The sequence below is a fragment of the Oryzias latipes genome, chromosome 22 (genome assembly GCF_053564925.1).
Source record: "Oryzias latipes strain Hd-rR chromosome 22, Olatipes_Hd-rR_3.1".
NCBI lineage: Eukaryota > Metazoa > Chordata > Actinopteri > Beloniformes > Adrianichthyidae > Oryzias > Oryzias latipes.
In genome coordinates this window covers 28225269-28249821 of record NC_136258.1, presented here as the reverse complement: position 1 = coordinate 28249821, position 24553 = coordinate 28225269, and the positions used below count along the sequence as shown (strand labels likewise).

Here is a 24553-nt window from a genome sequence, read left to right as displayed (position 1 = left end):
TGCAAAGAGGTGTGTGAAACAATCCAGCAACAATCCATAACTGCAGGGTGTAAGATGCTGGCAGGGAAAGCATGCATGGAGCGCCACAATCAAGTGGCTGGAATAATATACAGGAACATGTGTGCAGAATATGGACTGGAAACCCCAAGGTCAAAATGGGAAACACCTCCAAAGGTGGTAGAGAATGAGAGGGCAAAGATCCTGTGGGACTTCCAGATCCAGACTGACAGGATGGTAATGGCGAAGCAACCAGACATTGTAGTGGTGGATAAAGAACAGAGGAAATCCATTGTGGTGGATGTGGCAGTGCCAAGAGATGGGAACATCAGGAAGAAGGAACATGAGAAACTGGAGAAATACCAGGGACTCCGAGAAGAACTGGAGAAAGCATGGAAAGTGAAGGTGACAGTGGTGCCTGTGGTAATTGGAGCACTCGGGGCAGTAACCCCCAAGCTGGAGGAGTGGCTACAACAGATACCTGGAAGGACCTCAGACCTCTCAGTCCAGAAAAGCGCAGTGCTAGGAACAGCTAAGATACTGCAGGACCCTCAAGCTCCCAGGCCTCTGGTAGAGGACCCGATCTCGGAGGAGAAACCACCCACAGAGGGTGAGAGGGCTGTTAAAACTATATATAAAACGTTAAAATAAATAAAAAGTTTTGTGAAATCACAGAGATGCTGTTCATTTTAATTGTTTCTTGTTTTTTAAAAAGAAGTTTGGCTTCACCGTCCTCATGGAGATCCTTCATGTTTGTGGACGGAAGCAGCTGCAGACACTTTGATGTCTTGATGATTGGTTTAAATCAGGGGTCTGCAACCTGAGCCTCTGGAGGCACAAGGTGACCACAAGGGGGCGCGCCTCAAATCCTTTCATCGCTTTAAAGAAAACATTCAAATAATTTGGTTAATTAGTTTTAGTTCATTGAATTTTGTGGTGTTTTATTTTCAAAATAAGCTCATCTCTTTACCTCCTGCTGCACGCAGCATATATATATATAATTGTATCATCTATAGAATTGTTCTTCACTACTATGGTCATGGTTATATTTAATAGTATTGGGAGAAAATGTATCATAATGATAGAAAACACCACGTTTGATTAGATTTTCTTGCATTTAAAACTTAAATAAATTTGCTATAGCAGGAGGATCTTATTTGACACAGGATGTGTTTTATTTTGAAAGGAGCTTGCATGTAGTGCTGCCATAAATGAAGGAAACTAAAGATTTTAATATAAAAAGAAATAATAATAAATAGGTAATTTTCAAATAAAACACTAATCAAAGTAAATATTTTAAAGCTAGATTTTATAAATGAAATTATAAAAAAGAGCAAGAAGGCTGTATTTTGGCCACTAAGAAAGGTTAAAGTTTGTTAAAGGTTGCAGATCCCTGGTTTAAACTGAAATCCCCTTATTTCATATGCATTTTTGATCAATCTGAAGACCCAATAAGAACCGGGCCCATGTGTCACGAGCGTTTAGCCTAAAATGCCTTCACCTCCAATCCATTTTTGTTTTAATTTGTCCCACGGAGGCTCCTTCAGTCACCGTCAACAAAGAGGCGCGGCAGTATTACGGCACATTTCGGCTGTTTTTATTTAACATCAGAGCATACGTCAAAAGCTGCTCCTCTTTGGAGAAGAACAACATGGAGGTGGGAACTCCTGAAGGCCTCAGTGGAAGCGTTACAAGGTCACAGTCAGGGCTGGGTTTAGAAAAATATTTTAAAGCTTTTTATTTTTATTTTTTAAGCCCAAAAACTGCAGGGTTTTTTTTTTTAAGACAGAGGTCCACAAAAAAAAAGTAAAATCCCGTGATTTAAAGTTGTAAATTTACAAGAAAAAAACTTCACAATATACTCCATATCTTTCATCTTTAGGCTCTGATAAACAGACAGCTTTGGTGTTTTTCATCATAAATCTACGACTTAAATGTCGTAAATTAAAAAAAGAAACGTGTTGGTTAACTGGCCGTAAAACTCGAATTGATTGTTTTATTAATAAAAGTTCCAGATTTCTGGAGTTTAAATCACTAGCTATAAAGTAAGTTTTTTTTTAAACTAAACAAAATTGGTTTTAAAATGTCAATTCTGGAAACAAACATAGGTATTTATTAATCAAATTAGACATGGAATCAAACTGGAAGTTGATGGATCTGCTATCCAGACCTGATCATGAAGAAATCATGACAAGATGATTCCTCACATCAAGATTCCTCAAAAAAAAAAACTTAAGATTATTTGAATATACAGACAATTCAATAGAAACTCTAACTCTGTTGTTAGAAACGTCACAGTCAGAGGCGGACTGAGGCACTGCGGCGCCACCTGCTGGCGGCGATCGACAGCGTGAAAGAATCATAAGGCAAAAGAACAGGGATTTACATCAAACAGTTGCAGTTGTGAGTCTTGCAAAAGTTCAGAAAATGCTCCACATAAAGAGATGAGAATATTTCTGCACTGGAGTCTCCATCTGCTGCTGTCACAATGTGGTCTGCGGAGGCAGACGCTTGACCTCAGGGACGCCGTCCTGCATCAAAACACCATCGGGAGCTTTCTAGTGAGGTTTGGTTTCAGGCGATTTAGATTTTTGGTTTTTTTTCTGCCTTGATTTAAATTCATTTCCAGTTTCTTCTCTAAGAAGAATCTGGAGGTTTGTTGTTTTCTGATACAGTAAAGTGAAGAATGAGAGTGTCTGTGGCATCAAACCGCCGCCGCTCTTCAGAGGCGCGAGTAGATGAGTGGGGTTTTATTTTCAGACAGAAGCACAGAAACGTCTCGGAACACGAAGGTGGTTTCTCTCTAAGCGTCCCCCTGAGTTCAGGGCTGCCTCATCACACGCCTGACTAAAACTCCTGACCTGTGGCGGCGCTCCTCCTGGCTCCGCGGGCGCCGTGTTAGTCCTCGGTGTGGTTGTAGAGGGTGTTGGCGGCGGGGTTCTTGCGGTGGGACGGAGGCACCAGGTGGTCGGGCAGCTCGCTCGGCAGCTCGTAGCCCTCCAGTTTGATCTTGATGAGGTGCTGGGCGAGGGCGAACTCGTCGTCGTCCAGCATGCCGTCCTGGTCGCAGTCGGCCAGCTTCCAGATCTTTCCCAGCACGGTGTTGGGCAGCCGGGAATTCATCATCTCCTTTTTGGCGTTGACGCCGGTGATCTTGCCGTTGACGGGCATCAGCGTGTAGAAGATCTCGTCGTAGCGGTGCTTGTCTCGACTCACGATCCAATCCTCGGCGTCCGCCCCGGCGCTGATGCCCTCGCCGTAGCCCTGACCGAAGGGCCCGTCCTGGGAGCCCTCGAAAGCCCCGCCCGACACAAAGGGTGCCGGCTGCTTAGACTCCTCCTCCCGGATCATGGCCATCAGAACGGCGATCTTGGTGGCCAGCATCTTGTCCACGGACTCGATCAGCTTCATCTTCAAAGACGGGAACTTGTGGAAGTCGTAGTGCTGCAGCATGTCCTGCAGGAAGACACGGCCACAGTTTATCCAGACACGTCATCTGCTCCAACAACCGCAACCTGACCATCAACCAACCAAAACTTCACTTCCAAGACCCGGATGGAGTCCAGCTGTGATCCTGTGTACGTCACGACTGTTTTGTCCGAACAGCTGAACGTTTTCAGCAGAGACTCGTGTCGCCGCTGGTTTCCAAAGACCACAGGAAGCGAGCGTCGCAGATGTTTTTATGAACAGAATGTGTTTCTTTCCGACCTGCAGCAGAGCGGGAGGTCTCCCCTCCTGCTGCCTACAGCTGCACGAGAAGTGCACGTGAGAGCGCACATGCTTCTCCATGCTCTGACTGAATAGGAAACAAAGCAACATTTGCAAAAGTGAAGGACAACTGATTCAAATTAAACCGATTTTCCTGCTTCCTGCTTGCTGAAGGTGGCGCTAATCACAATGAAAGCTTAAGAGAAGCAGGAAAAATGCTTGAATTATTTTCCAAATATTTACTAAAATTATATCGGAGTGCTTTTTCCGTTCAAGTGAAGCTAAATGAAGTCCTGGATTTACTGGTACGTTGTGAATTAGCGGTGTGAAGTGGTTAATTCCAATAATCCAAGTTAATCTCTAATGTCTCACATACAGAATTGTGACTTGATTGTGTTTATGGTTTAGAGACATCTACTTGAGTCTACTTGTTTGAAATTACTGAGGTTCATTTTTGAACAGAATCATAAAAACATCACAGGTACAAATATTCTGGTCTGAAAATGAGAATAAAATTCATTTATTTTAATTTTTTTAATGTTTTTTCTCTGATCTGACTCCTTTTATCAGGATTGCTTTTAACACACAAAATTTGCACACACCTAGTAAAAATTTAGTTATGTGATGACATCACAGCGGGAGAAACCATTAAAAAAAATGAACTGGGCTATAATCCCTTATGGGGATCAAAAATATTTCCAAATCAACTAAAGAAACCAAAACGCACACGTCAGGGATACTTAACAGAAGTTCTGAAATTATTATGGGATGGCCACAGGACCTATGGTGTTCCGGTTGTGAAATTTGGCAATTTTCATATTTTCTCACATGGGAAAAGCGATCTGCACAAAATTTCCCACAAACGCTGCAAGTGTATGTCTATAACCACAACTGAAGCTTTGTCGACCTCTAACCTCAGAAGAGGCTGCCATTTAACCCCCCCCCCCCCCCCAAAAAAAAGCTGGTACAGATGAACAAAACGATATAACACACAATATGAACATTTTAGGAATATGGGCGTAGTCAACAAAAAACCTCCGTTGCCAAGGAAATTCAAAAACGTAGTTATGCCGATTCTTCTAAAAATGACATAAATCTGTTCGTCAGCCTCAGGCGGCCAAAAAATTGAATGGTTGCTATGGAGATAAAGCCACCAGAAAGTGTCTTTTTTTAAGTTAGAAATTGCCACATGAAGCTCTGACCAGAGAGGGGGAGAGTTCGGGGGTGCAGCCGCCACTCAGCCAAGAAGGGCGTGTCAAAAGTGGGTGGCGAGGGCAGGCAAAACAATATCACCCGCGGCTTTGATTCATTTTTGTATTTTTTGTCAAATCATTCGACCTGCGTGCTATAAAGTCCTGGATTTAGACGAAGAGTCATAACCGACTATAAGCTGTTTTGGTTTGTTCCTTCTGGGCTTCCATATGAAGACCCAGAACAGTAAAAAATAAAACAAAGTCCCTTGTATTTGGCGGGCCACAGGAATTCTTTTAAAATTTGATTATTTCTCATTTTTTTAAACGTATGAAAATGAATTTCTGAACATGTCAGACCTCCAGAGGTCTTTGTCAGGACATCGTGTCTCCGTCAGCTGAGCTCACATCTCACCAGGGGAGGAAAGAGCTGAAACAAACACTTCAACAATAATCTCTCAGATATGAGCGAGGCCTGGCAGCTCTCAAACTCGCACACTCGAGTCTCTGCAGAGCAGCTGCAGATCCGTTTGCTCTGTCCAAACATCTTTGCATCTGAGTTCAGGGATCATCTCCCTTGGAAGAATCTGGACTGAACGGGGATTATTGATGAGCCCCTGCAGCCTGAAAACAGGATGCATGTGCTGCCTTTATTCTTTCCGGTTTTCTGGAGTTTGGTGTTGAATCATGAAAGGAGGAAAGCTTTCCTTTTTGTTCTAGTGCTTTTAATCCACCAGTGTTTGATTGGTTGTTGTAACTTGATGCTGAGCTGCGAATCGGAGCTTTGGTCAGAGTCTGACGGTCAGGAAGCTGCTGGATTTGAAGCAGGGCATTTCTCTTTTGAGTTCGACAGGTAACTCGTTTACTCATTCTGGCGGACCGGATGCCGTTTGCTTTACCTGCATCTTGTTGACGTTGGGGAAATCTCCGGCGCTGATGTGATGCTCTCTTTGCAGGATGGTGTAGATCTCTGGCAGTCTCATGATCAGCTCCTCCTTCTTCTTTTCCCGTCCGAAGAGAGTGGGCATCTCCTTCTTCAGGTAGCTGATGATGTAGGCGTGCACCTGGAGGATGACAGTAAGCATCAGGCTGGTTTCTCAGCTGTTGACCCTAAAGTCCTCTCAGCCGAAGAGTTGTTGACAGGAAGCTGCCTGAGTGAAGGTCATGACCCCGAGGAGCTGCTGAACAAGGAAGACATCTTCAAGAGAGGAAGCTAGGAATTAAAGTCCCGCTCTGATCATCTTTTGATCCATTTTCAAAACATTCCCAGTCATCTTTTAGTTATTATTATCCTGTTTTTCCGCAAAAAATAAAAAAAATCTGTCATTTTCTAGGACAGTTTCTGCAGAAATTCCCCTCTGAGTTGTGGGCGGGGCCAACGGAGAGCTCGAAGCAGGAAGCTTGCGGTCCGCCAGCGTACTTTCTATGTCACAAGTACGATCATATTCAAGTATTTTCATCTGCTCCTCATTCACAACACTTGGAGCAAAGAAATAAGCATCAGAACCTGTTAAAATCACCAAAAACGCTGATTTTCATCGGAGTGGGTCATATAAAAGTGCGTGCTGAGGAAGATTCCAATTCAAACGACGTAAATCAGCTTGTTGCAGCACTTTGTTTCTCTTCACAGAAACATCTTAGTTACTTCTTGATCTGTTTAGAACATAAAAATGATTGAAATGAGCAATAAAGCAAACTGGTTCTGCATGCAGAACTACGGTCCGGTTCCCTCCTGCAGTAACAGAACCTCAACCTGAGGTCTGTGTGACATGACTCAGGACACTGGGGGGAGGGGGGGGGGGGGGTGCCAGAGAAGAATGAGGGCAATAGAGCCCCCTCCAGTCCTGCATACCAGGGAAAGGTATGATGGGAAATGGAAGGAAGGGAGGGGCTGCAAACAAAAGCAGTGAGGTCACCGACCCAAAGTGCAGCAGGGCAGCTTCTCACGAATGAATCCAAAGGGTTGAAGGTTTCTCCAAACAATAACTCAGAAGTGAGAGGTCAGGACCCACAGAAACCAAGAACTCTCACTTAGAAAGTTTCTTTTCTGAACAAACAGACGACAAAAAAAGAATGAAACTGATGGAAGATCTGGACAATTTCGCCGGAATCCAAAACTATGACCCAACGGCGCCGCAGAGGAAATGAAACTCGTTGTATTTGGTGTCTCAATTCTGAAATCAGGAACAAACAAACAAAAAAAAGTGCTGAGTGAGCAACGAGCTGATTGTTTCAGCTCATCCCTTCCGAAAGGCCGCAGAGCTGCGTTCACAGGCTCCCGTCAATCGCAGAAGCAGGGAAAGCACTTGAAAATGTGGTGGAAACATCAAAGTTTCTTTTGTCAAATGAGGAAAACCGTCCCGGGTGACCTTCTCCGGCCCGACGTCATTGTTTGTGAGCAGCTGGGAAACGCTTCACCAGTGGATGGATTCAAACTGCATCTCCTTCTTGAGATCTACAGAATGTGGAGTGACTCCACCCTCGCCGTGGAGCAGCAAACTCCCTGCTTGTTCATCACACGAAGCTTCAGCCTCTCCTGTTATTTTATGACGATTCCACCAGAAGCTGCCTCTTCTCTACGATCTCTCCGACAAACGTCTCTGTTTCTATGGACGTTTGAACACAAACTTATCCATTTTTAATGCTTTGAGTGTTTTTAACATGTTCTTGTAGCATTTTTCTGATGGAGGACATTCATAAAGAAAATTAAGATTAAAACTGTTTTTCTAATGGATTTCTTTATTCTAATTCTTGTGAATCAGAAGCAGATGAAAACATGCTGTTAGAAAAAAGCTTGTTACGTAAAGTCTACAACCCGTCGGCCCTGAACGCCCGGCCCGTTCCAATCTGGAAGACAAATTGGAATCTGATTCAAAAGCAGTAATGTTAGGTTGTGAGGGGCTGTAAGCAGGCAGGAAAGAGTGTGTAAATGAAAGGGATGATGGGAAAAGAGGACGGGCTTACAACACTTTTAGTCATTAGGGGTTAGGGTGGGAATTCTGGCATAGCCTAAGTCTGCAACCACACCTAAAGCTTTGTTGACCTTTAGCCTCAGAGGAGGCCACCATTTAAAAAAAAAATCACTTTTAGTATATCCTACAAATTTAAAGTCCTCCTAGGATTTTTGCCTCGTAATTTCTCGAGCATCATGGGAAAAAATTGTTGGTTTTAAAGTTTGTAGATTTAAATGGCGTTACCTTGGCGAGCTACCAAAAAATGGCGTTTCCTTGCTAGCAAATTTTTATCAGAATATTGTGAAAATGTAATACATGAATAGTTGGCTCAACCTGAAAACACACGATATGAACATTTTAGAAATATGGGCCTAATCAACAGAAAAACCTCCGTTGTCAAGGAAATTCAAAAACGTACTTATGCCGATTCTTCTAAAAATGACATAAACCTGTTCGTCAACATCAGACGACCAAAAAGTTAAATGGTTTCTATGGAGATAAAACCAACAGAAAGTCTCTTTTTTAAGTTTTAACTTTTCACATGAAGCTCTGACCAGAGGGGGGGAGTGAAGGTCGTGTAGCAGCCGCTCAGCCAGTAAGTCGTGGCAAAAAGGGGGTGGCGAGGGCAAGTAGTGCACGCAGGCCAAACAAATAATTTTTGCTAGCAGGAGAGAGGGTAAAGTGAAAGGGATGATGGGAAATGAGGGCAGGCTTACTCTGCGCCAACAGTTTTCTAATTTCTAATGAACTAGTCTGCAGAAACTACTAGAAAACAACAACGTTTTATTTTTATTTTTGGTTTAAACAGCATAACCATAACTAAAAGAACACCAGGAACACTTTGAAAATAGATCTAAAGAGGATTGGAGTGGAAATCTAATACATTTATTTGGGTATTTTGGTCTAAAAGTAGGATTTTTTTTTAAAACAGCTTTTTAAAAGGAATGAAAGCCTTTGAGATGTGGCATGAACATGACATGAACGGACGTTCTTTTGTTTCTAGATGATCAGCCTGACATTCCGGATCATTCCCAGCTTTCCTGAGTCGGCTCCAAGGACAAACACGTGACTTCCCGTCTCACCTTCGCCAGCCGCGCTCTCTTAATGAGGTCATTGAGTTTACGGAGAGCCGCGTTCCTGGGGAGACTCTGGATGTCCCGAAAGAGGTCCTGAGACTCGGCCTCGAACAGCCGCCTGCAGGGGGGAGGGGGTGAAGGAATGAATGGATGAAGGACTGGCGTGCGCATTTCTTCTGAGGTGTGTGTGCACGTACCTGTTCTCCGTGTTCTGCAGAGGTTTGGCCCAGAAGGAGCCCAGATAAACTCTCACCACCTCAGGAGTGTTGATCACCTTCCCCAGCGACCACATGAGGGCGCCATACACCCTCATCAGCTGCTGGGTGTCCACCTGAGCGCAGGTGAGACACAGGTTAGGATGTGATCCTTCCTGTGGCCTTCAGGGTTTCCAGCGTTCTCACCTGGTCGGCCTTGTTGAGGACCACCCGGATCTTGTCGTCTTGGCCCTTCAGGGCCCGGATGGCCTCCGAGAACTCGTCGGAGATGTCCAGTTTGTGGGCGTCGAACAGCAGGATGATGCGGTCCACCCGCTCACCGAACCAGCGCAGAACCTCCGCAAAGTCGTAACCTGACGAGACGCGGACAGGTGAGGGCGCCAGAGAGAAACAGGCAGGGGCATTCAAACAAATTTAATTGACGTGAACATCGAACAATTGGTTTGACTCCCAAATCCAAAGCTTGATCTTAACAGTCAAACACCCACACTCTCCTATTTGAGGCAGCACACTCTTCCCCTGTGACCAAGGGGTAGAGTGTGCTGCCAACTTTTTAAGGTTATTTTCAGTTGGAATCACACAGATCGGATAGATCTTTGAAAATAAAAAGCATCACTTTAGTGTTGAATGGATTTTCAGAATCTCAGCAGTGCTGGGCCACGCAGGCTGATGCTGGACAGATGTGAGCAGATGTTCCTCAGACTGACGAATGTGTCGCTGGTCTCTGTGAAAGACTCACAGGATACAGCCGGAGCAGCAGAGCGTATCTGGCGTGCGTAACGGGATCTGGGTGTGGTTGAAGTCGATCACAATGATCTCAGACCTGGAAGGCTTTAAACGTGAAGGACATTTCCAGAGGTTTCTACTGCTCCCCCAAAACCACAGATCCTCAATGTGAGAACATTTTAAAAAACGTACATTTTTGGCGTTTCATTCATTTTTACTCCTCAAAAAAAAGGGGAAAACCAGGTCAAAGAATTAGCACATCATGAACATTTCCACCTCAGATCTCAGCAGACTGAACAGATCCCTGCTTGATGCTTAACGTCTGTCCACTAGAAAGGAGCCCTCATGAATAAAAGAGGCTGGCTACTCAGCAGCCACGCCCCCCCCCGCCGCCATGCTTCAGGTTACAGTGGTGACGGCGAGCAGCCATGGAGGAGGAGGAGGGGGGTGAAGGTAAACACATGTAAAACTCCTGTGAGGTTGAGTGAAGGAAATTCATCTGATGTGAGCTGATCTCCAACACGCCGAGTTTCCACTTCCTGTGAGGGAAACGCCTGCGTCCAAAAACACTGCGTCCACTGTCTTCACCTCAACCTTGACACGACCTGAAATACACACCGAGTTCCCTGAAAACCCAAACAGAAAGGCTAAAAAAAGAACCTTTAATCTTTAACTTTAACCGGACCACTGAGGAGGAAAAAAGAAAAAAAAAGTAATCTCTATTTCTATTAAAAAAGTTTGACATCACAGTCACTGTCTTATCGCAGTTTTTAAATTAGAAGAAGTAGCAGGTCAAGGGTTCAATTCCCTGGTTGGGTTCCTGTCTGGTAAATCAAGCATCAAGGGTTGGACTTTAAATCCCAAACTGCAGATCTAAACTTGCTTATGGCAAAGGTGGAGAACACATCCAGAGGTGGAGAACACATCCAGAGGTGGAGAACACATCCAGCAGTATGGAGACTGAACACACCGCCCTGCTGGTTTTTTGGTCAGCTTCAGGCATTCATCACCAGGGCTGTAGATTCTCTAATCTTGTTCCTGCCACGTTTCTCACGCGAGTTTGTGTTAACAGGAGCTGCTTGGTGAGATGCTACTTCATCATCTACACACAGGCTTCAGCTTTAACTGATGATAAGTTTGAGGAGATGAAGAATAACGCAGAACCACAGGTGTTCCAGAGATCCACATAGAAGGATTGGAGGATCTGAGAGCCAGCTGCAGAGAAACCAGGACCACAGTCCACAGCTGAGAGATGCCTTCATTTTCTGCAGTTTGTGTGTCACCGAGGCCCTCAACCAATCAGAGTGCTCTCAAAACCGTCTTAGATCAAGGTTTAGAGAGCGGTGGTGCAGTGGTAGGGCGCTCGACCAATGATCGTGAGATTGCAGGTTCTATTCCCGCCCTGCACCCCCATGAGTCGAAGTGTCCTTGGGCAAGACACTGAACCCCACCTTGCCTCTGGTGTGTGTGTGACTGGGCGAATGGGTCTGTGACTGTAAAGCGCTTTGGGCCTTGAAGAAGGCGATATATAAGTATACGCCATTTACCATATTACAAAGAAAGAACGAGGAACCGTGGTTCTCCTGCTGGAAGGTTGAGGAGGATTTTTCTAGAAAACCCAGAGCTGCAGGTGTTTACTGTCAAGAAAAAACACATTTCATTCACTGTATTGCACTGTTGTTGTTTTTTTAAAGGAACTTTATTGTTCCAAGTTTTCTTACATTCCTTCTATTGGTTGAATAATTCTCTAAAACAGCTGCAACAGCGGGTAATATTCCAGGACTCTGCAGGTCACTTTGAAAGGAAAGCAGTGAAGGACGTTCATGTTTGCTCCACACTCTCTGAGACTCCACCCTGTGACTACAGCAGGTCTGCCTGAACATTTTGGACCGGCGCCTGGAGGGCAAACAGCAGCTCCACCCAGCCGACGAGCCACACTCCACATGCAAGTCAAACAGGCAGCAGGAAGGTTTCCATGACCCGTGCAACAGAGTGCGCAACCATCTCCCCAAGATCCGGATCTCCTGCAGACTCTGAACGATGCTTGAGCATGTGCCAATGACCCAGCATCCAACAACACAGTACACCGTGGGAAAAATCCCAATTTTGATCCAGAAAACTTTGCGCACAGTAAATGACTGCAGCCTTTTAGACTAACGGGTCACAGAGGACCCCGAGCACAGCGGCATCTTTTGCAACCCCGTCTTCTGCAGCAACCTGAGCTCAGCCTTTAACTGTTTCCAGATGGAGGGAGAGCTGCCATTTCCCCTGCTGTCACTCCATCCATCCACCTAAGCCTCCGCCCGCTCAGCTGATGCTGTCATGGCTCCAGAATGAGTCACTGGGATCAGCAGGGGGAAAAAAAAGAGGTGGAGCTGCAGAAGCTGCTGCATCGCCGTCGTGTTGGGAGGAAAACCGGTTCAGTTAGGGTTGCTGAATTTCAGATCCTAAAATTTCCAAACGTAACCAAAACACGCGTGTCATGGGATGGCCAAGAAAATATTTGTTTGAGTGATCTTCACAAAATTTGACACACATGCCAAAAGGTCTGCAACCACAACTCTAGCTTTTTTGACCTTTGACCCTGAGTGGGGGCAGCTATCTTTAAATAAAAGAGAAAAACTCCCCTGTAGTCCCTTCTACATATTAAAACTCTTCCTAGGGATTTTTGATTTATCACATTTGAACTCATTGAGCATCAATATGTTGGTTTGTAGAAGTTGTAAATTTTGAAAGGCGTTACCGTGGAGAGCCCGCCAAAGTGGCGTTTCCCTGTCGCCTGCTCATTTTTCACCCAAATAGTGTGAAAATATTATACATGAATCTCTGGATCAAGCTGAATGAAGTGACATAACATACAATGTGAACATATTAGGAATCTGGGTGGGGTCAAAAAAAACAACCTCTGTTGCCGTGGAAATCTAAAAATTTACTTTTGCCGATTGTTCAAAAAATGACACAGACGTGTTCGTCACCCCCAGGCGACCAAAACAGTAAATGGTTGCTATGGGGATAAAACCAACAGAAAAGCAACCATCAGGGCCACTTAGCCAGTGAGGGGGGGGGCAAAGGAGGGCCAGCAAGGGTGTGGGAGGGCTGCTTTTAATTTTATTTTCATTTGAGAGATTTGGTCAATTAGAAAAAGGATATTAATATCGCTAAAATGAAATGAATGCAGGAACCGACAGGAGCCACAGTTCGTCATGAGGAGTCCATTCGGTCACATTTTTACCTACTACCTACTATATTTCAGGAGCCAATTCAGAGAGAAAAGTTAGGAAACCTCTGCTGCTCCTGCCAAAGCTGTCACTGTTTGCTGCTCCTGCATCTGCTGAAAGGAGAGTCGGAGCGGATAGCTGGAAGCCGGGTCACAGAACGAGGAAGCCTCTCTGACAGTTGGTTCCTGTCTTTGAGGTTTCAGATCTGCATTTGCGGTTTGGAGACTCACACCACTGATTCATGACAGGAAACAGCAGGAGTTTCCGGTTGGAGGAGGAGGACCCCTCTGCAGTCAACGTGCTGAAAAAGTTTGTGTCACTGGAACAGACGTCTGCATTCGGAGGTTTTTTTTTCTCAGGCTGGGAACTAAAAAAACAACAACCCTGCAGCGTTTAAGGCTGAAGGTCCATTGCAGGTTCTGGAGTCAGCCTCACCGCGCCTTCAGCTCTGGAAGCTTATGTTGTGTTTGATGTTACAACAAAAAGATGTGGCAATGCCCCTTTAGGAGCTTGCTCAATGCTTAAAACCAGACAGGGGGTGTTTACTCTGCTTTCTGAGAGAAACTTGGTTACCAGAGAATTCCGTTTATGGCTCAATAACGGCGGCGCTGATCCGGAACATCGGCTGGACTTTTTACCTGCCGACTGACCGTCAACAAACTGACGAAATGAGGCTTTTTCTGACAGAAATCTTTCATGTTCAGACATCAGTAGCTTCACACGTTTCATTCATGAAGGTTGCCGGAGCCTTTCACTGATCTATTTTTACCTAAACTACTGATCCATCTCATTCTGCAAAAGGGAAAACCACAAACCAGAAAGGAACTTCAATGTGTTTTTAAACTGTGAGTTCAGGAAGAGAACCCGCAAACGCACAACGAGATCACGTAAAGTCCACAACGAGAAGCAAGGATTCGAAGCGCTACCCTTCTGGCTTTGAAGGGACGCCACTGTGCAGAGTTAAGGCCAAAGCTTGTCACAGAAGTTTCTGTGTTACTTCACTGGTTATTGAAAGACCCCCCTCCAATAAAAAAATGTGTTTCTGGTGTTTTTAACATGGTCTTGCTGCATTTTTCTGATGATGGAGGACTTTTTATGAAGAAAATTAAGAATTAAGTTGCATTTCTGAGTCTTCCTGTTTTTAAAAAAATGTTGTTTAAAAAAATATCCTATTTGTGAAGTAGAAAATACGCTCCCTGCCTGACAATATCAGCAACAGGGAGGGGAAGGGAGCCAACAGTCCCTCTCAAAATGCAGAGCTCAATGTTTACATGAACTCCTGACCCTCTGCAGAAACTATGTCCTAGAAAACAATAAAAAAAAACGTTTTGGCTAAAAAAAACAACAACCTATTATTAGAATTAAAAAGACGACTAGGAAAGTTTGGAAAATAGATCAATAGATTATCAGAGTGGGTCTTTAAGATAGCAACTTGTAATCTGATTACTTAGAATAATATAACTGTGTGCATGTGTGTAACCGTGCTGAAATACTGGAATCATTTTTAATTCATGAAAGAGCCTATACTGGAACCATTTAGAAAGAAAAATGTTGATCCGTTTTAGTATTTCAGACTGTGAAACCACAACTTGACACACAAACACACAAACACAAACACATAGACACTGTACCTCTGCTGATTCGCTGCTTTTCTCCCGACAAAATTCCAGGTGTGTCGATGATGCTGATGCTCTGAAGGACCTGATTGGGCATCTGAGAGCAGATGAACCTGCAGACAGAGAAAGCTGTTGAACAGCTCTGCAGCTGACATGCTCAACTGACACGTTTGTTGTGACACAAATGTCGAAGTCTTGAACATTTATTTCACACAAAACAATTCTTAAAATGCAAATGTTTCTCTTTTTGTACCAACAATGCAAATGTATTCTCTGTAGAGGACATTTCTAAACCTGAATATCTCTCACCCACGGCATACTTCTAAACTATAGATATTGGTGGATTTAAAACAAAAAATATTGTTATTTTTTTCTCTGGTATAGTCAGGAGGATGTATTTTAGAATTATTAGCAAGGATTTAAATTGGAATTCTTAAGAGGAAACACTTTTAGAAACCTTTCGCATCTACAGATGAATCTGGAGAAGTCGGCAAAAGTTACGCAAAAGTTGAAGAAAGATGTCTGCCTCTGTGTGGGTCAAAGGTCATGACAAAATGTTGCAGCTTTATGCTGTGGCGTAGAGAAGAAATGCTCATCTTCTGATGGTTGCCATAGTGATATTAAAGCACTAATGAATTTTCTTCTTTTATTTTAGATTATTTTCCCCCCCAGTTCTGTCCAAAGATCTTTGCAGTGATTATAAAAGAGAACAAACAAGCAGCATTACAAACAGACACAACTCTTCCACTTCGGGTGATCTACGCTTTGGGGGGGCAAATCTTCTGAGTTCTGCTGAAAATATCTCTGGACTTCCCGCGGAGATAAAGTTAGATAGCCGCTTTAATAAATCCTCTCATGCGTCGGAGTCTCGACTCTGGCGGCGGGAAATAACAAACCCGCCGTGCTGACAGCTGCTGACGCACGCGCACTTCCTCCTGGAAATAATAACTTATTGTGGAGCTCGCTGTTGCTTCAGGAGAAGATGGAGCTCCTACACGGAGGAGTTCTTCGCTCCAAGATGGAGCGTCTCCCGCTTTCGTTTCCTCCCCGGACAGAGGAAGCGTGTCCAGAGCTAATTTTAGGCTCTGGAGGCGGCAGCTCTCGGCGTGTGGCGCTCTGAGCGCGTCTGTCTGTCATTTCGGGGCGACGGGTCACTTCCCAGGTTGAGTGTTTGGAGGATGCAGTGACAGGAGCGGGAGGTGCACACACACAAAGGTGATGAGGCCACCTTTCCGACCAACAACAGCTCATCTGGGGACAAAACAAACCTTTACTTTTACCAGCAGGAGTGACGCTGACCTCTGACCCAAACCTGCTGTTTCCAGGAGGTGCTGCCAAGGTCCAAAACCAGAAGACCTTCTGCTTTCTGGTCCTGATCATCTATTGCAGTTTGGACTCATTGAGCATGCTCAGAGTCAGTCAAGCAACTCAAAGTCTTTCAAAGCCTCTTGAACCTCCTGTGCCGTCTCAGTTTGATCACTTTCTTCTGGACTGAATGCTCTTTCACGTTCACACCGCCCACTGCAACGTGCGTTCAAGTGGCCACTTCCAACGAAAAGCAAACGCACGAAAATGCGTGTTTCGGCCTTCAAACATGTTTTTCATTTTTGGGCTCTCTGTGTAACACATGAACCCAGGTCAAACGTTGACCAGCTGGGATTTGGTAGTGATGCACAGATGGCATCCCTTTTAATTCAGGGAAGTGCCAACTCTTTGAAAATTTACGAGAAATCAACAACAGAGGTTTGTGGAACTATATGACTTATAAAAAAATGTTTTTTTTTTAAATAGCCTGGAGCAAATTACGCACTAAGCCTCTTCCAAATGTAGGTGGCTGACGTGCGCTAGAAAACAGTCGAAAAAGAAAAGAGCGTAGCTCTAGAATGTAATGATGCAGGAAGGTGACACATCTTTATCTCCATGGAAACAACTGAACTCCAGAGTTACAGGCTCAGCGTTTTTCTCTAAATCTTTTCTTTCTAAGCACCAGGCTTTGACCAGGCGCCTAAATTAAGTCAGCATGAGGGTGTTTACCTGTTGAGGAAGGCGTTCCCAAAGGCGTTGAGCTTCCTAAACGGTTTCTTGGAGTCCACCACAAGAGCGTTGCCGGGGACGACGCCTTCGTTTTCCCCATACATCACAGCGATGAAGCCATCGGTGGTTGGCTCCGGACCAATCCGCATCCCGGGGAAATCCTGTTCCAACAGGTACCTAGGGCAAAGATGGAGACATTTGACTCACTTTTTTTGCATATATTCTTTTGCCTTTGCCGGTCACGTTCTGCGTTTAGAGTTCCAGCTTCCTCTTAGCAGAGAGACCTGTCATTGTTTTTGTCGTATAATAAAGTGGAAAGTTTCTGTTTGTTTTTTCAAACACAGCTGACAAACTGTAGAGAACAGCTGACTGCAGAGGATCAAGGTCATCTTCACCTTCATCGGTGACCTTGTCAACAACTCAAAGTCCAGAAGGAAACAGAGGAAGGATGGTCGCTGCTGTCTGTTCCTTCCAGGACAGACGGATTTCAAAGAGGATGCAAAACTAGCCGGAGGCAGCCTGCAGCTGCAGATTTCAGTTACTGTCACCCCACCCAGAACTTCGTCACTTCCGTCTTCCTTCAAATTCCTTTCCAAGTTTAAGAAAAAAAATCAGCATGCTATGACTGAAGCAACCTTTTATTTTTGTCTTTTACTATTGAATTTATTGACAAATTCATCAACAAACAAGGAGAAATCTCTTGTGGAGGTAGTGTCATGATATGGGGACGGTGGGGGCTCACAGATCCGCACATCTGTCCAACACTGAGGACAAGTTATTTTAAACCAAATCATGACTTTGATGCTTTTGGTCCACGACACCGAAAATATCCACAAACCATTCTGCACACCAGGACCACACAAGAACCGCAGGTAACCGTGACTATTGGAATGGGTAAAATCCTCGACTGTACAAGAGAACTGGACTGAGTGACCCCTCCCCCTGGCAATCCAAACAGGAAGTACCTGCTGGCTCCAAGAAGCCAAAATCCCCATAGACGTCTATACAGAAATAAACAGCTGTTACTCAGAATAACCACTTTACCTGCTACCTTTTTTTAAAACGTGTTCTTGATCATCTCTGATTTCTTTTATTTATATTTTTCTGTAGTACAAGTTGTAAACTGACCAATCAGATGACTCAGTAAAAGTAGGAGGAGCCTGCTGGCCCCCACATCCAACTTTCAAGACATTTGATTGACAGATTTAATTTAGTTTTGTTAGTCTTACAAACACAAAACTAATAAAGCAACGACCGGCGTTGCTATGGCCCACAGGGGCTACCCGCCACGCCCTCGCTGCCCCCTTTAGGCCCGCCCTCACTGTCTGAGTGGCTGCTACTCTCACTCTCCCCTCCTGCCCCTGCCACTTTGATCGGAACTGCAATTTCTTTGTTTTTTCTGAACTGCAGCTGTTCTGTTGGTTTCATCTCCATAGCAACCATTTCCATTTTTAGTCAACTGGAGGTGACAAAGGGGTGTATGTCAATTTTAGAAAAAACGTCAAAAGTCAAGTTTGGGATTTCCTTGGCAACGGAGGTTTTTTGTTAACCACGCCCACATTCCTGATATATTTACATAGTATGTTATATTATTTTGTTCAGCTTGAGTTAGGGATTCCTGTATAACATTTTCACAATATTCCGGGAAAAAAGATGTGAGCAACAGGAGAACGCCACTTTTGCGAGCTCGCCGGGCTTACGCCGTTGAAAATCGACAAACTTTATTTCCAACATTTTTTCCCGCCCAAGTAGCTTCCCAATGACGCTCGAGGAGTTAGGAGGCGATAAATCGGAATCCTCAGGAGGAGTTTGAACGTTTAGAAAATGTTAAAGTTTTTTTTTTTTAATTCAAGATAATGCAAACTTTTCCCGATGTTAAACATCATTAAGAATGTGTTACAACAGAATAAGTTGACAGATCCCGCCCACAGTCGCTGAACATAAGCAGTGGTTTAAGATTGTATTTTGCACACAGTGTGGAGTTTTGTGTTTGGTATTTTGTATGTGCATCATTTGTTAATAAAGTTTATATAAAAAAACGATGTTAAAGGAAGCACAAAAAAGCATTGATTTTTCAAAATAAAAGTATTCAAGTAAAGGTTAAAAATATTTCTTTTAGGATTACAATTTTTGCAACTACAGTAAATGTAGGTTCTTACTAACCACCTCTGTTACTGAGATGGTCCTAAGGGGACAAGCACATGTGCACATCCTGCACATGTGCACGTTTTTAGCAGGTACGGTCCCTCTGCAGCGGGTTTAATGCAAACTGCTTTCAGGTCAGGACTAATCGCCGTGTTTGTTGCCAAAACCTGTGGATGTTTGTAGTGAAGACGCACAAGCCTTTGATGAAGATGGGAAATGTGACCACGAACTGCACCTCTCTTTTTGCTTCATCTTCACAGACGTGACGCTTTTTATGACGCAGCTCTGGTGAGAGGCGAGTCCCTCAAGACCAATGTTTGCTGTCAACAAGACTTCACAAGTGCGTTCTGGGAAATGTAGGAGATTTGGACTTTGTGGGAACATTTCTGGAAGGAAACCTTCTCCAACGTCAGAGAGGAATTAAACTTTTTTAATGTTCCTGCAGAAGCTGTGAAGATTCACAACATCAACCCAGACCACAGAAACCGTGAAGGTCAGCTTCGTGGTGCAGAGTTTTTAGATCTTTATTGAGTTTCAGGAGGAGGGGGAGCTCACACAAAGCAACTGAGGAGCTCATCAGAGGAGATGGAAACTTCTGAACCACACGATCAAAGCATACCGAGACGCCGTTTCTGCAAGCTAGCCTCTAGTGATGTCATCACAAAGTTTGGACTCTTAGAATATCCCAGGTTCACACCTCTGATGCAGCACAGAACCATTAATGGATTTCTGGATTTTTAAAGTTCATTTAAATCCAGAAAAACAACAGAGGAAGCTTAATTAAACAAGCTGAAAGGAGGAGGATCAGTGTGGCCTCCTGAAGGCTGAGCTGAGCCTGTGCAGGTCACAGCCTGCCTCTTCCTCTTCCTCTGCCAGAGGGAGAAAACCTGCCCCACAACTCTGCATGGAAACTGACTCACTGAGGCTGCTCGCCTTCTGCCAGGAAAGCATCCTCTGCAGTTTAAACACCACCGATCAGCAGATTCACAAAGTGCTGCTTCATTCATCCATCCACCTGTCCTCAGCTCAGGTGAGAGGCGACAGTGGACGAAGGTCACAGAGTGAAAACTACGCGCTCACACAAACAGACGCCAAAAGGTTCACACGTAAAAAACAAAACAAAAAAAGCTTATACTAAATACATAAATCGGATTTTTGGGCGTCTTCATAAAACCACATTTGGGGTGGACTGGGGCGGGTGTGGGGGGCACATCCGCGCCCGGATGGGCAGCGGGAACATCTGGGCAGGAAACATCAAAGCTGTACGTAAAAGACCGGAGTGAACTCGGGACTCAAACGCATTTCCGTCATCAGCACATTCTTTGCGTCTCTGTAGCTGATGCGCAGCTCTGCGCAGACACAGCGCAGACACAGCACCAGCCGTTTGACGCCGTCTCAGGGAGAAAAACAGGCGGATCCGGGGGGAGCCAAGGAACTCAGAGAACCTTTGACACCTCAGGGACACATTTCCACATGTTTCATCATCTCTTCAGCAAACGTGCAGAGCAAAAAGACGGTCAGCGAGCTGCAAGTCCAGCAGCCAGATCCGTCTGCCTCCTTTCCAAACGTCGGAGTCGAGCCTGGCAGGCGGCTGGAGGCGGAGCTCCAGGCTGCTTTCATGTCTGAGGGTTACATTTGTTCTGAGTTTGCATGTCAGCTGCAGCTTTCCCTCACGGACAGACCTGTGAGGAGACTCCATTTAAGAGCCTGGAGGACCAGCAGGTGTTCAGGCTGTGGTGAGGACGACCACGACACCTACGACCACGCCATCACACCTCCAGAAGAACCACCCGGGCCTGAGCTTTGGTTTCCATAGACCTTAAAGTTTGACTTCTTCTGTAGACGTTCTCCACCATTTTTAAATAATGCAAGGCATCAACAATAAAGTAAAAAAACAAAAGAGACCCAAATAAAAGTGGAAATAAAACTAAAGTTACTGTTTGGGTTGTCAAAGTTACAATGTTACAATGAGCAAGTCCAGGGATTTAGAATGAGAAAAAATGGCAAAGTTCTGAAAATTGATTTTATTTTGAAAAATAAAACATTGTATGCATTTTTTTCTATTTTATTATTTTACAAAATATTTAATTAAAAAACCTCTAATTACCATAAAGCCCCCTCGTTAAAAAAATTAAGTTGTGTTCATTTTTTCAATAAGTTTATCATTTATGCCGCATTTCAGACGTGTTTTCCTCTTGGAAACAAAATACAGACAAAAAACAAACACAAAGGACATTTTTTTGTCAAACTCAAAATATTTTTTTTAAACCTTTATATCCAAACTTATTTCATTGCTAAAACATATATCAGACATTTATCATTTCTGAACTTTATTTTCATCTTCTTTTTTGTTTCTTAAATTATTTGTTTTTATGATAATTTTCTACTAAATGGTGAATTGGTGAATTTGTCTGCAGAATTTGTCTGCAGATGGCACAACACTTCACAGCTTTTCAGAATAAAACTCACTGAATAAAGCAAATTCAGATGATGAATTTCATGCGCAGAAACATTGTTTTGGGTATAAATCCTTTTGAAGGAGTCATGTATTAGACCTCTGTTGGTGCTGACCACTCCCCCTTGAACCGCACAGCCAGGAAATACTTGATTTTTTTTTAACATCTGGTTGATTCTGCTCTTCAAATACTTCAATGTTTGACATTTTTCTCTCTTGGATCCTTTAAAGTTTCACTCAAATCTGGTTTAAATGTGCCTCTTAAATCATTTAAATAAAGTTTTTCTGTTGTTTTCTCTCAACGTTTTGTTGTCAGTAAAACTCTTATTTTAATATTTTGCTGTGACTCGAGTTCTCCGAAAGGACAGCCCGTCTAAATCTCAAGGTCAGCGTTGAAACTGCAACGTTTCTTTCAGAAAAGGTGTTGCTCAAAGATAACTGTGTGGATCAGGGGTGGAGTGGTTGCACCGTTGGTTGATTTGATGGCCGATGGAGAAAAGCTGTTGCTAAGGTTCAAATCTAAAGTGTCGAAACCAAAAGAGATGCAAAAAGCATTAAAAGTGGAAGGAAAAAGCGTCATTATTTCTCTTTTTGTTTTTAAAAAAGTAACATTTCAATGATTTTATTAAAAAAAAAGTTTTCAATACTCAGAAGTTGGAGCAACTAATTTATCAAACAATAGCACTTGTTGAGATGCTGGATTTGACATGTTTGTGTTAGCAAAAAGTACTCCAAGTGTACTACAAGTATACTTAAGAGTGAATACTTGAAGTTTACTTTTTTATACTATCTATAGTCCCCGTAAACTTGACTAAAAAGATCAAATTTAGTCGGACGAAGGATTCAGTTATTACACTTCCTACACTACACTAGTATTACTTGCTATACTTATACTCAATAATACTTGGAGACCCACTCTGATCATGTTTAGATCTACTTTGAAAGCGTCCCCAGAGGTCTTTCAATTATGATTTTGCCGTTTTTAGCCAAAATCAAAAAATCTGTGTTGTGGAGTAAGCATGCCTTCATTTCCCATCATCCCTTTGCTTACGCACTCTCCTGCTAGATTACAGCCCCTCTCACAACTCCAACCTAATGTTACTAGGACTGCAAAAATACTGAGCAATACCGGAGCTACAGTTAAGATTCCACCTCAGATGAGGAAAACAGAGACGTTCGTGGATCTATTTGTCTGCAAGTGGATGCATCAGGATGGGGCGGAGCAAGGAGCTTGAGGCCCCGCCCAGCGTATTTTCTATGTCACAAATATTCCACACAATGATCTGAAATAAGAAATACTCAAAAATGAAACATTTGTCCAAATTTTCTTGATATATGTCCTCCAACACGTTAAAAAAAAATTTTTTCAATGTGATCGGTCTATAATGTGCACAAATACGGCAGATAATTGTTATGGTATTTTTGTTGAATCACAAATATTTGTAATATTGTTAGATGTAAAATTGGACTTCAAAAGAGCTGTGGTGTAAACCGGATGAGATAAGATGTGTGAGGGTTTGTTGACCCAAAAAAGTGATTGAAAGTAGATAAATGGAGCAGCCATGAGGTCATGCTGTGGTTCCTGTGAGAACTGCAGGCCACATGAGGAAAGCAGACAAGGTGATGTCATGTTATTTCAACACCACAGAACTCTGGCACAGAGCATGCCAGGAATAGTCCTATGGTGCAGGGACACACATGTTCATGCAGCTACAGTGACGACATAGTCATGACCTTCATGTCTCTGACCCCAAACCTGATCTCAATCAGCTGATAAATGCGTTTAGCCTTGACCTAGAATTTTACTCCCAACTAAAAATTCTAAAAGGTCACCAGGCTCTCCAAAGGTCAGTGATTCTGCAAGAACACTGGCTCTCTACTCGGACTTGTTGATTTGGCCTAGTTGGAGAGGTCCTACCTGATGAAGGTGGTCTTCCCGGTGGAGTACTGGCCCACCAGCAGCACCATGGGCTTGCTCTGGAAGTCCGCGGGCTCCAACGCCGGCGAGTGGAAGTCATGGAAGAGGTATGTCTCCTCCAGCGGCAGCAGCTTCTTGCTGTAGAGCGTCTGCAGCCCCTCCGTCACGGTCTGGTACATCTCTCCCTCCTTGTTGTGGCTGCCGTGCTCCTGCTTCACCCAGCTGAACATTGTGACGCCGCGCGCTCCAGAGCTCGAGCCCAACTTCCCGTTTTTCTCGGCGTGTACGCGTGCGCCCGTGTGGGATGGCTGACTCCGCGCGCTCTGAGTCTGGCCGTCGTCGCTGAGGTGGTGTACCTGCGGGCACCGCCCTTCCCGGTGACGCTGCGCTTCCTCCGCAGTCAGTCACCACCGGCGCGCCCCGCGGGAGCAGTCCACGGCCACTGCCGCGCCCAGGGCCCCGGGCTGCAGGTCTGCGGGAGCCGAAGGCGCTCCTGGATCAGAACCGCGTCGTTCTGACCGGAGATCATCTGCGCGCATCCCCGGCAGCTGCGCAGCAGATGTCATCCATGACGGTCAGCTGATGCTGCGACGCGGATGTTTGCAGTGAACAAACAAACCCAAACTGGACCAAAGCACCCGCTTCAAGCAGAACCAAACCACGAGAACAAACAGAATTGAATTCTATTACATTCCGGTGTGAATGCGCGTCTAAGCCGATTTTCAGAGCTTTCTTTTGGACTTTGAGCTGACTAAACTCTGCAGGAGCAACACCTCAGTCAGAACAGAACTCACCTGGTTCGGATTAACTATTCTCCTGATGATTTATAATTTCAATTTAGGAAAAGACCAGAAAATCCAACAGATTTGACAACAAGAGGAGAAAACTTCCCTCAATTTATTTAGAAAAATACACAAATTCCCCAGAATTTTACCCATATGAATAAAGTCTTTGTAAACGGACTGTGTTCTTTCATTGAAATGTTCTCTGATGGTTTCTCATTAGTGTGACGGAAGTTCACGTTTTTTTAGAAATCACACACAATTTCTATTGCTTCTAAATATATTAACACATATTTGCTTTGTTTTTTGTTGTTGTTTTTAAACACAATCTGACACCTACCTGTTGCTTTGGAATTTTCTTGACACCCCAAGGACGTTTTTCTCTTTGTCGTGGGCAGATGGCGCCACCTACAGTTAAGAAGCGTCTGTTGGAATTTTAGGAGCCTATTTACACTTTGTTTCTATGTCAACACGCTTTTAACAGAACAATACATGTGTTGTAACCTGAAGAGTAAAAAA

General features: G+C 44.1%; 1 protein-coding gene and 1 long non-coding RNA gene across 3 annotated transcripts; one reads left to right on the top strand and one right to left on the bottom strand.

The window, feature by feature from the left end:
* Nucleotides 1-1572: 1572 nt before the first annotated feature.
* Nucleotides 1573-24456, bottom strand: ehd4 (EH-domain containing 4). 2 transcript variants are annotated; one of them, XM_078941155.1, is made up of 8 exons: nt 24375-24456; nt 16735-16911; nt 14716-14813; nt 9327-9493; nt 9123-9256; nt 8932-9043; nt 5795-5959; nt 1573-3453 (listed from the first exon to the last, which is right to left on the bottom strand). In XM_078941155.1, exons 2-8 carry the CDS (start codon nt 16881-16883, stop codon nt 2896-2898), a joined length of 1383 nt encoding a protein of 460 aa, XP_078797281.1. In that variant the 5' UTR covers nt 16884-16911; nt 24375-24456; the 3' UTR covers nt 1573-2895. The 2 variants fall into 2 exon arrangements, with proteins under 2 accessions (XP_078797281.1, XP_023807173.1); XM_023951405.2 differs by lacking the exon at nt 24375-24456 and adding an exon at nt 23253-23879.
* Nucleotides 18838-19461, top strand: LOC144989125 (uncharacterized). The gene is made up of 3 exons (XR_013653280.1): nt 18838-18971; nt 19140-19219; nt 19325-19461. It is a non-coding gene; the product is annotated as an uncharacterized LOC144989125 (long non-coding RNA).
* Nucleotides 24457-24553: the final 97 nt, after the last annotated feature.